A 15,723-nucleotide genomic window follows, 5' to 3' on the forward strand; every position below is an offset into this window, starting at 1 on the left:
AGACGGACAGACAGACAGGGCTCAATCGACTCGGCTATTGATGCTGATCAAGAATATATATACTTTATGGGGTCGGAACTGATTCCTTCTGGACGTTACACACATCCACTTTTACCACAAATCTAATATACCCCAATACTCATTTTGAGTATCGGGTATAAAAAAAACGAGGGGGAACGTTGTGAGTTGCTGCGTACACCGCAACTCTACAGTTATACCCGATACTAAGTCAGTATGGCTCTCCTGCGGCAGACGCCGCTAATATTGAACCACACGACAAAGAGTGCGTGCGAGAGAGACAGAAAATCAGTCTGAGCGTGACGTCGGGCGCTGCGTGGCCACTGCAAATTGATTTCTTGCTTTTGGCTACAAAAATTATCCGATCTGATCCAGATTCAGCAATCTGATAGATATGGTCATTATCTATGATTCTGCGTTTTTAGTTTTCTCGAATGTGCAATATTGTGGATGCAACAGCTTTCGTCCTTTGTGGGGGCGGAAGGGGTGAGGCGAAATTCTGAGATATACGTTTTATAGTGAGATCTAACAGGAGTGCGGATACTAAATTTGGTTACTCTAGCGTTAATATTCGCTGAGATTTTTGAACATCCCCAGATTTTCGTCCTTTGCGGGGGCGGAAGGGGGTGTGGCGAAATTTGGACACAAAACGGTCAAGGTCAGATATCACAGGAGTGTGGATACCAAATTTGGTTGCTCTGGCTCTTATAGGTTCTGAGATCCTTGAACTCATATTTTGCAATTGGCAAAGCCGACCATGAAACCTGTGTGTTAGAGAGAGACAGAGCGAGAAAGAATGAAATTGTTTTCTGGATTCTGGCTATAATAATTATACGATCTGGTTGATATTTTACACTCTAGAAGATATAGTCATCCTCTACGATTCTGCGTTTTTGGTTTTATCGTATCTTTCAAAATGTGGAAGCCACAGATTTTCGTCCTTTGTGGGGGCGGAAGTGGGCGGGGCGAAGTTTTGAAATATTTTTGTAGCAGTGACATTTCACAGAAGTCTGGATCCAAAACATCGTTGCTCTAGATCTTATAGTCTTTGAGCACTGGGCGCTGAAGGGGACGGACGGACGGACGGACGGACGGACGGACGGACGGACGGACAGACGGACAGACAGACAGGGCTCAATCGACTCGGCTATTGATGCTGATCAAGAATATATATACTTTATGGGGTCGGAACTGATTCCTTCTGGACGTTACACACATCCACTTTTACCACAAATCTAATATACCCCAATACTCATTTTGAGTATCGGGTATAAAAAAAACGAGGGGGAACGTTGTGAGTTGCTGCGTACACCGCAACTCTACAGTTATACCCGATACTAAGTCAGTATGGCTCTCCTGCGGCAGACGCCGCTAATATTGAACCACACGACAAAGAGTGCGTGCGAGAGAGACAGAAAATCAGTCTGAGCGTGACGTCGGGCGCTGCGTGGCCACTGCAAATTGATTTCTTGCTTTTGGCTACAAAAATTATCCGATCTGATCCAGATTCAGCAATCTGATAGATATGTACATTATCTATGATTCTGCGTTTTTAGTTTTCTCGAATGTGCAATATTGTGGATGCAACAGATTTTCGTTCTTTGTGGGGGCGGAAGGGGGTGGGGCGAAATTCTGAGATATACGTTTTATAGTGAGATCTAACAGAAGTGCGGATACCAAATTTGGTTACTCTAGCCTTAATAGTCTCTGAGATTTGTGGATGCCCCAGATTTTCGTCATTTGCGGGGGCGGAAGGGGGTGTGGCGAAATTTGGACACGAAACGGTCAAGGTCCGATATCACAGGAGTGTGGATACCAAATTTGGTTGTTCTGGCTCTTATAGGTTCTGAGATCCTTGAACTCATATTTTGCAATTGGCAAAGCCGACCATGAAATCTGTGTGTTAGAGAGAGACAGAGCGAGAAAGAATGAAATTGTTTTCTTGATTCTGGCTATAATAATTATACGATCTGATTGAGATTTTACACTCTAGAACATATAGTCATCTTCTACGATTCTGCATTTTTGGTTTTATCGTATCTTTAAAAATGTGGATGCCTCAGATTTTCGTCCCTTGTGGGGGCGGAAAGGGGCGGGGCAAAGTTTTGAAATATTTTTGTAGCAGTGACATATCACAGATGTCTGGATCCAAAACATCGTTGCTCTAGCTCTTATAGTCTTTGAGCACTAGGCGCTGAAGGGGACGGACGGACGGACGGACGGACGGACAGACATACAGACAGACAGGGCTCAATCGACTCGGCTATTGATGCTGATCAAGAATATATATACTTTATGGGGTCGGAAACGATTCCTTCTGTACGTTACACACATCCACTTTTACCACAAATCTAATATACCCCAATACTCATTTTGAGTATCGGGTATAAAAACGACAACTGCGATTACGTCGGCAGCCAGACGATGCCTGTTAACAGCAATGTTAACAGGCGGACCCCCCCCACCACCGCCGCCAGAGGAACATCAGCAGCAGCAAACACAGCCAATACCGATGATATCCCATCCACCTCTGCTGCAGCGGCCCGTTCGCCACTGAAGAGCGTCCGCGCCAAGGTGGATGATGATGACAGTGATGTTATGGTTGTTGAGTTTGATGACGATGACGACGACAATTTGGATGCCAATCATGCATCGGCCAAACGACGACTCCGGGAAAGTAACCAACAGGCAAGCAAATCCCATATCCCCCAAATTCAAAACCATCCCCATCACCAACAATCAAACCAGCAACAACATCAGCGGACAATTACACAAAATACCCCTGCCCCCGCCCCTGCCACTGCCCCTGCCACTGCCAATGCTCCACTAGCTCTACCTCACTCACCTGCAAATGCAACTAGTAGTTGCGGCACAGGAACCCACAGCAGCAGCGGCGGCGGCGGCGTTGGGCTGCTCCAGCTGCCCTTCCTGAGTATGCCCAATGCCAGACAAATTCGGATGCTGCAGCGACAGCACCAACCAACGACAATTATTCCATTCAATTATTCATTATTATTATTCATTCTGCCAGCTGTCCCCGACTTTATGCCCATTCCGGACAAGCTGCAGAATGACCCGAGGGTGGGCAACAGTAGCTATCACACCAAGCTCATCAGCCGCAATGGTGTCCGTATCCAGGCCCGCGACATGGCTACCAGGGATGCCATCATGGCAATCCTGGGCGATGGCGGCGGCAACGAGGCGATGACTGGCCACTACACACACCAGCACAAGAGTGACCGTGGGCTACGGATCGTCGTGCGAGATCTCCACCACTCCACAAGCACCCAACTAATAACAAATCAGATGGCCGAACTGGGCTATTCAGTTAAATTTATTAGAGCCATTAAAGTGAGATCCGATGGACAGCCACTTGACCAGTTCGAGTTGGAGATAGCCCCCAAGCCGGATGAAAGCCACCACGATGTCCTCCAATTAACCCAGCTGGGCAACCAGTTGGTGATCGTTGAGAGGCAGGCCAAGCCGGTGGACCCAGCCCAGTGCCACAGATGTCAGGCTTTTGGGCACACCCGCACCTACTGCAGGCGTTCATTCGTCTGTATGAAGTGTGCGGGTGCCCACGCGTCCACGGCATGTGCCAAGCCAAGGGCAGACGCTTCTAAAAACGCCAATTGCCAGGGCGCCCACATCAGCGCCTACAAGGGATGTCCGGCATTCAAGGCAGCAAGGGGCCGCCTTCTGTCGCACCGAGTGGCCATGCAGGAGTTGCGTCGCAAGCGCAGCTCGCTTCTGCAGCCATTGCCAGAGCAGCAGCCACCAGCAAAAACAACACCAGCACATCCAGGGCGCCGACAGCAGCAGCAACAGCCAGCTCAAACGCCAGCCAATCCCTGGCGCGGACAGCAGCAGCAGGCAGCATGGACGCCACTCAATGTCTCCTCTCCTGGGCGACGAAGAGGACAACAACAACATCAGCAGAAGCAGAAGCAGCAGCAGCCAATACAGACAAAAAAACAGACGCCTGCTGCCTCTGGCCCACGCACTGGGCGACGACGTCCAGAGCAGCCATTGAGCCGTTCCCAGGCACCACAACAGCAGCAGCTACAGCCGCAGCGCGAACAACAACAACAGCGACAGCAGCAGCAGCAGCTTGCCAATGCACGCTCCCGGCAGAAGATGCAGCCGAAACGCCAATCTTTCGAGGGATCCTGCAGCCAGGCACTGTTGGAGAATACGCAGAGGATGACGCGATTGGAAAAGAGGCTGGAAGTGATGATGTCACTACTCACCTCGCTCATCCAATCCCAGGCAGTGACGGCAACTCCAGCAGTTCCAGAAACATCGGAAAATCCACCAACAATGGCAGCAGCAACAGTGGTTGCCCCAGCAGCCAGGCGGTCAAAGAAACCACCACGATCACAGCCACCTCAAAAAACGTTAGGGCCAACCACAAAAAACCTTAGGGCCAACGCCAGCCGGCATTCCAGAGACGGATCCTGAAATGGATGAAGAAAATGATGACGATGAGATGTGGACAGATGACGACTCCATGGATGACAGTAAGGCCTACGCCCGCAACATGAGGTACCAGCTTGACAACCAGATATCCTGGAACGCTGTGTACTAATTGGACACATCTCTGCCACTGCATTGGATTAAATGACAAATGCATATCACTCGCATGCCACAACAAAAATGAACAACGCACGCTGCCGCCATCAAAGCCATTAAATAAAACATAAACGAATAAAAATGCTGCCATACACACTTGCAAAATCATACGGCCGGACAAATTCAAATCGAATGCAGTGCGTTGGTGATTGCTAGAATAGCCAAAAACAGACACACACACACAAACACCCATTACACTTGGGCGGCCGGACCTGTGCCGTTCGAGTTATGTGTGTCGTGTCCGCCATCGTCCTTAGTTGGTGCCCGGATCCAGTGCCATGGCATTCAGAGTGCCTAATGGTCCTGGAAAAGGAAAAAATCCATCAGCCACACATACGATTAAAAAGGGCTCTCAAAATACTTACCGCCAGCCATTCAGACACACACACACAAACATCCATTATACTTGGGCGGCCGGACCTGTGCCGTTCGAGTAGGTGTGTCGTTGACCGCCATTGCCCACAGCTGGTGGCCGGACCAGTGCCACTCGCTCTACATTAGGGCCACAATTGCCGACGCACACACACACTCACATCCATTTCACTGTGGCGGCCGGACCCGTGTCGCCACAGTAATATGTGTGCCGTCTACTCCTGGATCCCAGCTGGTGGCCGGACCAGTGCCACTGGTTCTCCAAGAGGGCAGCCACAGCCACAACGTCGACGAGGTGCTAATTGCACCTACTTCTGACGACTTCGGATGACGCCAATTTCGACGACCAGGGGGGACGACGGGGTCGGCCGGTATGCAACGCAATGTCTTTACAAGCATTGTGTTTTGCTATGCCGGCCGATGCTCCGCTGTTTCTTGTCTTCCCTGTAATTATAGAAAAAGATATAGACATTATTTTAAATTGTTATGTTTATTGTAATATTGTAAACGTAAATCAATTGTACCTGTTTTGTCTCGTCTTTGTTCCAGTGTAGTATCTCTTTTATTACCTGTTTTTCCGTCGTCTTCACTCCAGTCTACTACTTATCTGTATTGTTATTTCTGCAAGTGCTTGTCTCTTTTTATTTAGTGTATTTCCTCTTATTTTCCACGCAAAGCACCTGCATTGTTTACCTTTTCTCTTTATCTATTCCTCAATTGACTACGTGTTGCAACACTGCACTTTCTGAATTTTCGATCTCATTTCTTTAACCCCTTCTTCACACCCCATTGTTATTTTCGTAATTAGTGCGGTTCTCCGACACCCCACTACAAAATTATTACAATCTGTGATAAATCTTCGGCGGCAACGGTGCTGACAATTGATTATCGGTTTCAAATCGACTTTCAAATCAGCACCAGTTGCCGCCACACCACCACTACGGCCTAAATTGAGCCAAAAATGCTAGTCTTCGCATTACACAACTACGCCCCCTATAAACTGCCCGCCCACATGTACATGCTACATTCCTAGTCGTCTGCCCTCAGCAGGCGGCAAGGGTAGTAGAGGGGATTGAAGACCCTATACCGCATTACAGCCAACAAAACATCAAGTTGACGAACTCACAGGGGATTGCAAATCAAATTTTAAGTTAGGGAGAATTACAAGGAAGAGACAGCATACTTTTGAGCGGGGCCCCACTTCACTTTCTTGACTCACACCACACACACACACACACACTTGACACCAAATGGAAAGTCGTGTCGTGAACGTTGTGGAGTCGAGACGTGTCTGAGGTTTAGTCCCTCCGTCAAAGTGCCGAATATTTTGTCTCTCTCTTTTTCCCTTTGGAAAATTTGGAAATTTGGAAGCCTCATCAGCAGCACTACCGTCAATTCCAACAGAAGTCCAGAGGCCAGCCACTGCAACAAAGGAAAAAGACGTCAATACGACCATCACAATGACGTCACGCCACTTCAAACCAGCAGCTGCCATTTACAACGACGACGAAGATGCTGGCGCCTGTTGCCGCTCCACTGGGTCGTGCCCGTCTCTCATGCCAATTATGTGAGGGCGGGATGGCCTGGTGTTGAGCCGCCGGACGCCAGCAAATCCTGCAAAAGAAGGAGAATCAGGAGAGAGGCTGCCAATAAACACAAATACTCACCCGCAAACGTCTCTTACGCCAACACAAATCAGACAAGGGTCGCCAGCAACAACATCTAAACGCCGACAAGTACCTGCAAATAAACAAATTAAAATCACACGCCAAAGCAAACACCTCCTCAACTGGGTGGCCGGACCAGCAGCCACTCAAATCGCCATTACAAACCGACGATGAACGTGGCCGAGGAGGCCAGGCCAATCCAACTGAGAGCGCATCCTGGGTGGCCGGACCAGCAGCCACTCGGATGCGGCCAACAGCAACAAAATCGACAACGCATCCTGGTGGCCGGACCAGTTCGCCACTTGGATGCGGCCAATATCATGATTCGTTGGCATCACACACCGATGTCAATGCCACTCCATTCCACGATCGCATCTCGGGTGGCCGGACCAGTGCCACTCGATTGGAGGCGCCATCTCCACCTGACAGATGCAACGTGGGCGGCCGGACCAGAGCCGCTCGTCAATGAACACCTTTGCCCACGATGCACGCCAATACACACATCCAGCCAGCCAATAAACAGCACACAGGGGGACAACAGAGCCGGCCGGTATACAGCGTAATGTTCGCATTGCGTTTGTTATGCCCGCCGGTGCTCCGTTGTTGTTTGTCCTCCTGTTAGAAATAAAATAAATATAATTAATATGTTTATATGTTGTAAATGTATGTCAATTATCGTTTATTTTACCTTGTCTGCATCAATGTATTTGTTGTAGATGTCAATCCTGTTGTTTCTGTAGTTTTTGCATGTCCGTAGATAGTTTGTCCATAGTTTTAGTTGCTAGCCTGTGATATTAGGAATAAGTTTTTGTAAATAAATGTAGTTTTTTCTGTAGTTAATTGTATATTTTTCGTAGTTTCTAATTAGTTTTATTACCTACTTACTCTTCTTCCCAACCTATCTGCCATTCCCATAATTCCCCTTGACACGTGGTATTACCAAAAATACCACGCAAATACCAGACTCTGACCGATAGCACACCAAAAAGCCAATTCAAATTTAAAATGCATTTCTCAATGCCAGTGTGTTATCGGTCGCAAATTCGGCAATTACGCCCAGCCATTTCCTCCCCACCCCCTACCCACTTCAAAGCAACTAAAGACCAAATGCGGTTAAGCAGGAACAAAATGAACACTGCCAATCTACGCCACTCTGCCAAATGCCCCAACAAAGCCATTTCAACCGCCCACATGATGCTATGCGGTCGACTCTTCGGAGCGTCACGCGCCCGGATCGTAACATCCGGAAGTTGAAAGTATCCGGGTGGTTATACGGGAGCAGGCAAATTTCCCCCATCCCTTTCCATCCCATCCCCCAACAACAGAGCAGCCAATACACAGAGCCAAAGAACATAAGACACTAGCCATTAACCAACGACAACACAGACAGCCACTATAACAAACGGCCATTCCAATTCTCCATTGCCTACTTATCGGTGCTGCTGCCCTCGGACTACTTTCATCTCACTCAGTATTGGGGTGAGTGAAAGTGGAACCGGGGGTGAGAGCACCGGTAAATGACGATCGGCGACCGGGTCTCCCGAGTGGGGGGGAGAGTGTGAGAGTTGGTGGACATGTGAGAGTTCCACCATGAACCTCGTCCGCCACTCTCATCTCGTCCACCCGCTCGAGTGGTCGCGATCGTCGGACGTGCTATATCCGTTTCGTGCCGTTTCGTGTCGCATTTTCGTTGTTCTTTGCCGTGTCGCCATTGACGTTTTTCTGTGTTGCCCTGTTCTTTTGTGGTGTCTGTCGTGTGCCGTGCCGTGCCGTGCCGCCCTTCCTCCACCACACCCATTACTATCCTTGACAAACTTTTGTTCCCGTGCACATCACAAACCAAAAAAGAGAAGACTAGTGAGGAGGGCAGTTAGGGCCACAAGATACACAAGAAACGACAGGAGGTTTACGAGAAAGCTAGCGGCTAACTCACTCGTGGATCACTCAAACTCCGAAGTGGCCAGACTGCTGACCAACCCCCATGTCCCTAATAGATTGAAATCTAGCCGCCACAGATATGACAATCAACTCCGGAAGTTTATCCTCCCGCGTAGTAATGGACAACGTCAGGAACAACCAAATCCAGATCTGGATCCGACTCGATACTATTCCGAAGCTGAGCGCAAAGTTATAGTAGAGAAGTATGTACCCATCCTGAGGAAAGGACTTCCTACTCTGCTGAGGTTAGAAAATGAAGAACAGGAAAGACTGGAAAAGGCTAAAACCCGTACATATTCTGCGAACTACAAATAGACGTGTACAGAAAAATGTATGCTAAGGGGAAATACACTAGGGAAACAATACTTGAAAGAATCAGGGGCCAACCATTGGGTATACAAAGAATTATAGTGCCAGACCACAGAGGGGATGAAGAGGAAGGCGTCTTCCAGCCGAATGGTTAAGACTTGGTCCAATGGCACAGCAAAAATGGACACATTATCACCAAATCCAGAAAATATAAGCCTACAAATAAAACTTATTAAAAGCAGCCAAAACATAACTTAAACCGCTTACCAAATCACCTCCAAGCAAACCAATCAAAACCTGCAAATAAAATACAATCAAAATTAGCCAAAACAGAAATAAACTCGCTCACCAAATTCAACGCACACCTCCAAATAAACCAATTGAACCTGCAAATAAAATACAATTAATATCAGTCAAAACACAAATTAATTTACTTACCACGCTAGCTTCCAAACAAACCAATCAAAACCTGCAAATGGAATACAATCAAAATCAGCCAAAACAGAAATAGACTCGCTTACCAAACACAACGCAAACCTCCAAATAAACCAATTGAACCTGCAAATAAAATACAATTAAAATCAGTCAAAACACAAATTAATTTACTTACCACGCTAGCTTCCAAACAAACCAACCAAAACCTGCAAATGGAATACAATCAAAATCAGCCAAAACAGAAATAGACTCGCTTACCAAACACAACGCAAACCTCCAAATAAACCAATTGAACCTGCAAATAGAATACATTCAATAATCAGTCAAAACACAAATTAATTCACTTACTACGCTACCTTCCAAACAAACCAATCAAAACCTGCAAATGGAATACAATCAAAATCAGCCAAAACAGAAATAGACTCGCTTACCAAACACAACGCAAACCTCCAAATAAACCAATTGAACCTGCAAATAGAATACATTCAATAATCAGTCAAAACACAAATTAATTCACTTACTACGCTACCTTCCAAACAAACCAATCAAAACCTGCAAATAAAATACAATCAAAAACAGCCAAAACAGAAATAAACTGACTTACCAAATTCAACACAAACCTCTAAATAAATTAATTTAGCCTTCAAATAAAATGTAGCTAAAATTAACCAAAGGAAAAGCACATATAGACTTACTTACCAAACTCAACGCAAACCTCCCAATGGACCAATCGAACCTGTAAATAGAAAATAATTAAAATCAGTCAAAACAAAGGTTAACGAGGGGGAACGTTGTGAGTTGCTGCGTACACCGCAACTCTACAGTTATACCCGATACTAAGTCAGTATGGCTCTCCTGCGGCAGACGCCGCTAATATTGAACCACACGACAAAGAGTGCGTGCGAGAGAGACAGAAAATCAGTCTGAGCGTGACGTCGGGCGCTGCGTGGCCACTGCAAATTGATTTATTGCTTTTGGCTACAAAAATTATCCGATCTGATCCAGATTCAGCAATCTGATAGATATGTACATTATCTATGATTCTGCGTTTTTAGTTTTCTCGAATGTGCAATATTGTGGATGCAACAGATTTTCGTTCTTTGTGGGGGCGGAAGGGGGTGGTGCGAAATTCTGAGATATACGTTTTATAGTGAGATCTAACAGAAGTGCGGATACCAAATTTGGTTACTCTAGCCTTAATAGTCTCTGAGATTTGTGGATGCCCCAGTTTTTCGTCCTTTGCGGGGTCGGAAGGGGGTGTGGCGAAATTTGGACACGAAACGGTCAAGGTCCGATATCACAGGAGTGTGGATACCAAATTTGGTTGTTCTGGCTCTTATAGGTTCTGAGATCCTTGAACTCATATTTTGCAATTGGCAAAACCGACTATGAAGCTGTGTGTTAGAGAGAGACAGAGCGAGAAAGAATGAAATTGTTTTCTTGATTCTGGCTATAATAATTATACGATCTGGTTGATATTTTTTACTCTAGAACATATAGTCATTCTCTACGATTCTGCGTTTTTGGTTTTATCGTATCTTTAAAAATGTAGATGCCACAGATTTTCGTCCTTTGTGGGGGCGGAAGTGGGCGGGGCGAAGTTTTGAAATATTTTTGTAGCAGTGACATATCACAGATGTCTGGATCCAAAACATCGTTGCTCTAGCTCTTATAGTCTTTGAGCACTAGGCGCTGAAGGGGACGGACGGACGGACGGACGGACGGACGGACGGACGGAAGGACGGACGGACGGACAGACGGACAGACAGACAGGGCTCAATCGACTCGGCTATTGATGCTGATCAAGAATATATATACTTTATGGGGTCGGAAACGATTCCTTCTGGACGTTACACACATCCACTTTTACCACAAATCTAATATACCCCAATACTCATTTTGAGTATCGGGTATAAAAATCCAATAAATATAACAACACAAATTACCTAACTGGATTCCTGACGCTTGATCGCCAAACCTACAAAACATAAACCTGAAAATAAAATAATATTAAAATAAGCCAGGAGTTTCATATCATTCACAGAAAGAAGCATATGCGTCGCCGTTCGTCTTAGAGTGGCATCGGCTGGATTCGGCCAGGAGGGAGGGACGAGACGATGCCGCGCTTGCGTTGCCGATGCTTGGAGGTCTCCCTGTCGTCCAAGCCTCCGTTTCGCACCGGATGAGGGTTCCAGGAGCGGCGTCACAAAATTTTTATGCCTAAGTCAGAAAAAAGACTTAGCTTAGACTTAGACTTAACTTAACTTTTGTTTACAAGAGCAATAATCGATAACTGTCTAGTATTTTTCTGTCTGTTATTATCAATGTTACCGTAAAGTAAAAAAAAAAATACCTAAATGTTAAAAAAATTGTAATGTTTCCATAAATAATGTTATATGTTGCACCTAGTAATAAGAACATTAATAAAGTACGCTTCAGGGTCACACTAAGTGCCCTGAGCAAGTTTACAAATCAAAAAATCACATCCCCAATGTTGGACAGGCAGATGAGCAGCAGCGGGATGCCGACGATGGCATAGAAATCGTTGTCACCTTGCCCCAGTCGGATTTTAAGGTCTTTTAAGGCTTTATTTAGCTGTCACAAAGTTGAAAAGAGTAATCGTGTACATTTCCAAGTGCTGGAAACAAAAGTTTCACACCATATTTTAGGTGGCATCATTTTTACGAGCTAAAAAGTGAATTTTGAGTTTTGTGCTGTAAAATGGACACATCGAACAACGTACGCCTGCAACTTCAGCAGCAGCAGGCACGCAAATCGAATCAAAACATTCAGGTCTATGTGCGCGTTAGGTGAGTGCCCCATCTACGGGTAGTAGATCGCCCAATAAGTACGATTTCCATTCCTGCAGGCCGCTGAATGCACGCGAGCGATGCATACGCTATGCAGAGGTTGTGGATGTGCTCAATCCACGCGAGATCCTCACACGCCACACCCTCGACTCGAAGTTGACGGAGAAGTTTACGTTTGATCGGAGCTTCGGCCCCGAGTCAAAGCAATGCGATGTCTATGCGGTGGTAGTGTCGCCCCTGATCGAAGAGGTGCTAAGCGGCTACAATTGCACGGTGTTCGCGTACGGACAGACGGGTACTGGCAAGACGCACACGATGGTGGGGAATGAGACCGCGGAGTTGAAGTCCTCTTGGGAAGATGTGAGTAGAGGGGAACCAGTTTTCTAATTCCTAGAATCGGACGAGGGAGGCGGTTCAAACGTTAATTGCTGCTCTACCTGTCTTTTGTCTTTGGCCCTTTTGTAGGACTCTGATGTGGGCATCATTCCGCGTGCCTTGAGTCACCTTTTCGACGAACTCCGCATGATGGAAGTTGAGTTTACGATGCGCATCTCCTACCTGGAGCTGTACAACGAGGAGCTGTGCGACCTCCTCTCCACCGATGACTCCACAAAGATACGCATCTTCGACGACAGCACAAAGAAGGGTTCGGTGATCAGCGAGGGGCTCGAGGAGATCACTGTCCAGAGCAAGGACGATGTCTACAAGCTCCTGGAGAAGGGCAAGGAGCGACGCAAGACCGCGACCACCATGATGAACGCGCAGTCCTCGCGCAGCCACACCGTCTTCTCCATAGTGGTGCACATTCGTGAGAACGGCATCGATGGCGAGGATATGCTGAAGATCGGAAAACTCAATCTGGTGGATCTGGCGGGCAGCGAGAACGTCTCCAAGGCGGGCAACGAGAAGGGGATACGCGTGCGCGAGACGGTCAAAATCAACCAGAGCCTCCTGACGCTGGGCCGTGTGATTACCGCTCTGGTGGATCGGGCCCCCCATGTCCCGTACCGCGAATCGAAGCTGACGCGCCTGCTGCAGGAGTCGCGGGGCGGCCGGACAAAGACCTCGATCAATGCCACCATCTCGCCAGGGCACAAGGACATTGACGAGACACTCAGCACGCTGGAGTACGCGCATCGGGCGAAGAATATTCAGAATAAGCCAGAAGTCAATCAGAAGTTAACCAAGAAAACGGTCCTCAAGGAGTACACCGAGGAGATTGACAAACTGAAGCGAGATCTCCTCGCAGCGCGAGACAAGAATGGCATCTATCTGGCGGAGGAGACCTACGGGGAGATGACCATGAAAATGGACTCGCAGAATCAACGAGAAGATGTTGCTGCTGAAGGCCCTCAAAGATGAGCTGCAGTCGAAGGAGAAGACCTTCAACGAGGTGAGCCTGAGTCTCGTGGAGAAGACCCAGGAGCTGAAGAAAACGGAGCAGCACCTAACCGACACCAAGGGGAGTCTACTACAAGGAGAAGAAACAGCTGGTGGCCTCGCACATGAAAACGGAGGAGACGCTCACGACGCAGGCGCACAAAATCCTGACCGTGGCAGATTTGGCCACCAATGAAACGGAGCAGCTTCATGGCACCATCGAACGGCGAAGGGACACCGATGAAAAGATACGCAGTGCCTGCGATCAGTTCAAGGATCGCATGCAGGACAATCTGGAGCAGCAATCTCCAAGCAGCATCTGAGCCAGGAATTGGGTGAGCCACGACCAAAAGCTCTCCCTGTGCCAGTTTTAAACTTATTTCTGTTCTGTTCTGTTCAGTACCCGTCTGTCCGTACGCGAACACCGTGCAATTGTAGCCGCTTAGCACCTCTTCGATCAGGGGCGACACCACCACCGCATAGACATCGCATTGCTTGGACTCGGGGCCGAAGCCCAGATCAAACGTAAACTTCTTCGTCAACTTCGAGTCGAGGGTGTGGCGTGAGGATCTCGCGTGGATTGAGCACATCCACAACCTCTGCGGAGCGTATGCATCGCTTGCGTGCATTCAGCGGCCTGCAGGGATGGAAATCGTACTTATTGGGCGATCTACTACCCGGAGATGGGGCACTCACCTAACGCGCACATAGACCTGAATGTTTTGATTCGATGTGCGTGCCTGCTGCTGCTGAAGTTGCAGGCGTACGTTGTTCGATGTGTCCATTTTACAGCACAAAAATCAAAATTCACTTTTTAGCGCGTAAAAATGATGCCACCCAAAATGTGGTGTGAAACTTTTGTTTCCAGCACTTGGAAATGTACACGTTTACTCTTTTCAACTTTGTGACAGCTAAATAAAGCCTTAAAAGACCTTAAAATCCGACTGGGGCAAGGTGACAACGATTTCTATGCCATCGTCGGCATCCCGCTGATGCTCATCTGCCTGTCCAACATTGGGGATGTGATGGCCACGTCATTCCGGTGAGCCTCTGCGCGCTGACATTTCCACAGCTGCGTGACTCCGCCGCTAATGACTCCACTCCACACCACTTCTCTCTTTCATAGTTTTCTCTACTGGCGCATCTGCTGCTATGTGTGCACGCGGACGGGCAAGCGGCCGAGGAATGCCCGCTCCAGGTAGCGGTCGGTGAGGGGACAGCGGTATGCCCGCTCCCAGCCGCCACCCTCGTTCCGGCGATCCATGAAGATGACACAGCGATCGGGCAATGACTCCGGGTTCGGTCCCTCCATGGGGCATGCCCATTCCGATCCGGAGCTGCGCATCATGGGGCGGGGCGTCGGCGGCGGCTACGATGATAGGGAGTTTGGCTACCGCAGCAGTGGAGGACGCAATCGCCGCCAGCAGCAGATTGCGGCACAGCCTCGCCAGCAGCGGCACAACATCTACGGGGTGTAGCGCTTGTAGCAGGGAATGCTGAGTTTTTGTGGCGCCATCTAGTGCTCAGAGTGGCAGGCGAACGACAGGTCAAGGGAAAACCAAAAAGACGGTAACAGGTCAAAACGTCAGGCTATCTCTGTTGAAAATGCATCCAGGGACCTGTTAGACGATTTACCGCCAGAACGTTGGCGTCCCTATCGGCTATTCCCTCGTGAAAGTCCATTGAGTCGGTTGCGTATCGGTCCGACGAAAAGGAAAAACCAAGAATTTAGTGAAGAGAAAAACTCTAGGGAATCTAAATATCTAAATCCAAGATTCGACTGCGAGATTCTTGGTTGAAGGCGAGTGGGCTATTCAGTCGTCAGAAGCCGTATAGCGCTGAGTCCGGTTGGGGTAAGTGCTGCGGGAAGAGAAGAGAAGGGCTAAAGGAGAATAAAGAGTTGTCCCATTTGTAGTCTTGGCGCTTAGTAAATCGAGTTAAGCAGTGCGGATTCGATCGTCCAAGGAAGCCAGCCAGCAAACAACAGCAGCCGCAAGCCTAACAAAGTGGCGTTTAAACCTTTGGGATTATCAGGAAAGCGCTCAGCCATCGGAGAAGCGAGCGTGGAAGCAGAGGGAGAAGACATTTGAGGAGCGCTTGGTCCCCCCAAGCGGCTAGCTTCCCGAGGCGTTGGCGTCGGCACTTTAGTAGTCGAGCGCGAC

General features: G+C 48.1%; 1 protein-coding gene and 1 pseudogene across 1 annotated transcript; one reads left to right on the plus strand and one right to left on the minus strand.

Annotated features, from left to right (window-relative positions):
* The first annotated feature begins 11,846 nt into the window (after positions 1-11,846).
* Positions 11,847-14,074, plus strand: LOC117189271 (annotated as a pseudogene).
* Positions 14,075-14,080: 6 nt separating this feature from the next.
* Positions 14,081-14,351, minus strand: LOC117189272 (kinesin-like protein Klp61F). The gene is made up of 2 exons (XM_033394441.1): positions 14,258-14,351; positions 14,081-14,198 (listed from the first exon to the last, which is right to left on the minus strand). The coding sequence occupies exons 1-2, from the start codon at positions 14,344-14,346 to the stop codon at positions 14,081-14,083; spliced, it is 207 nt and encodes a 68-aa protein (XP_033250332.1). The 5' UTR covers positions 14,347-14,351.
* Positions 14,352-15,723: the final 1,372 nt, after the last annotated feature.

The sequence above is a fragment of the Drosophila miranda genome (genome assembly GCF_003369915.1).
Source record: "Drosophila miranda strain MSH22 chromosome Y unlocalized genomic scaffold, D.miranda_PacBio2.1 Contig_Y11_pilon, whole genome shotgun sequence".
Taxonomy (NCBI): domain Eukaryota; kingdom Metazoa; phylum Arthropoda; class Insecta; order Diptera; family Drosophilidae; genus Drosophila; species Drosophila miranda.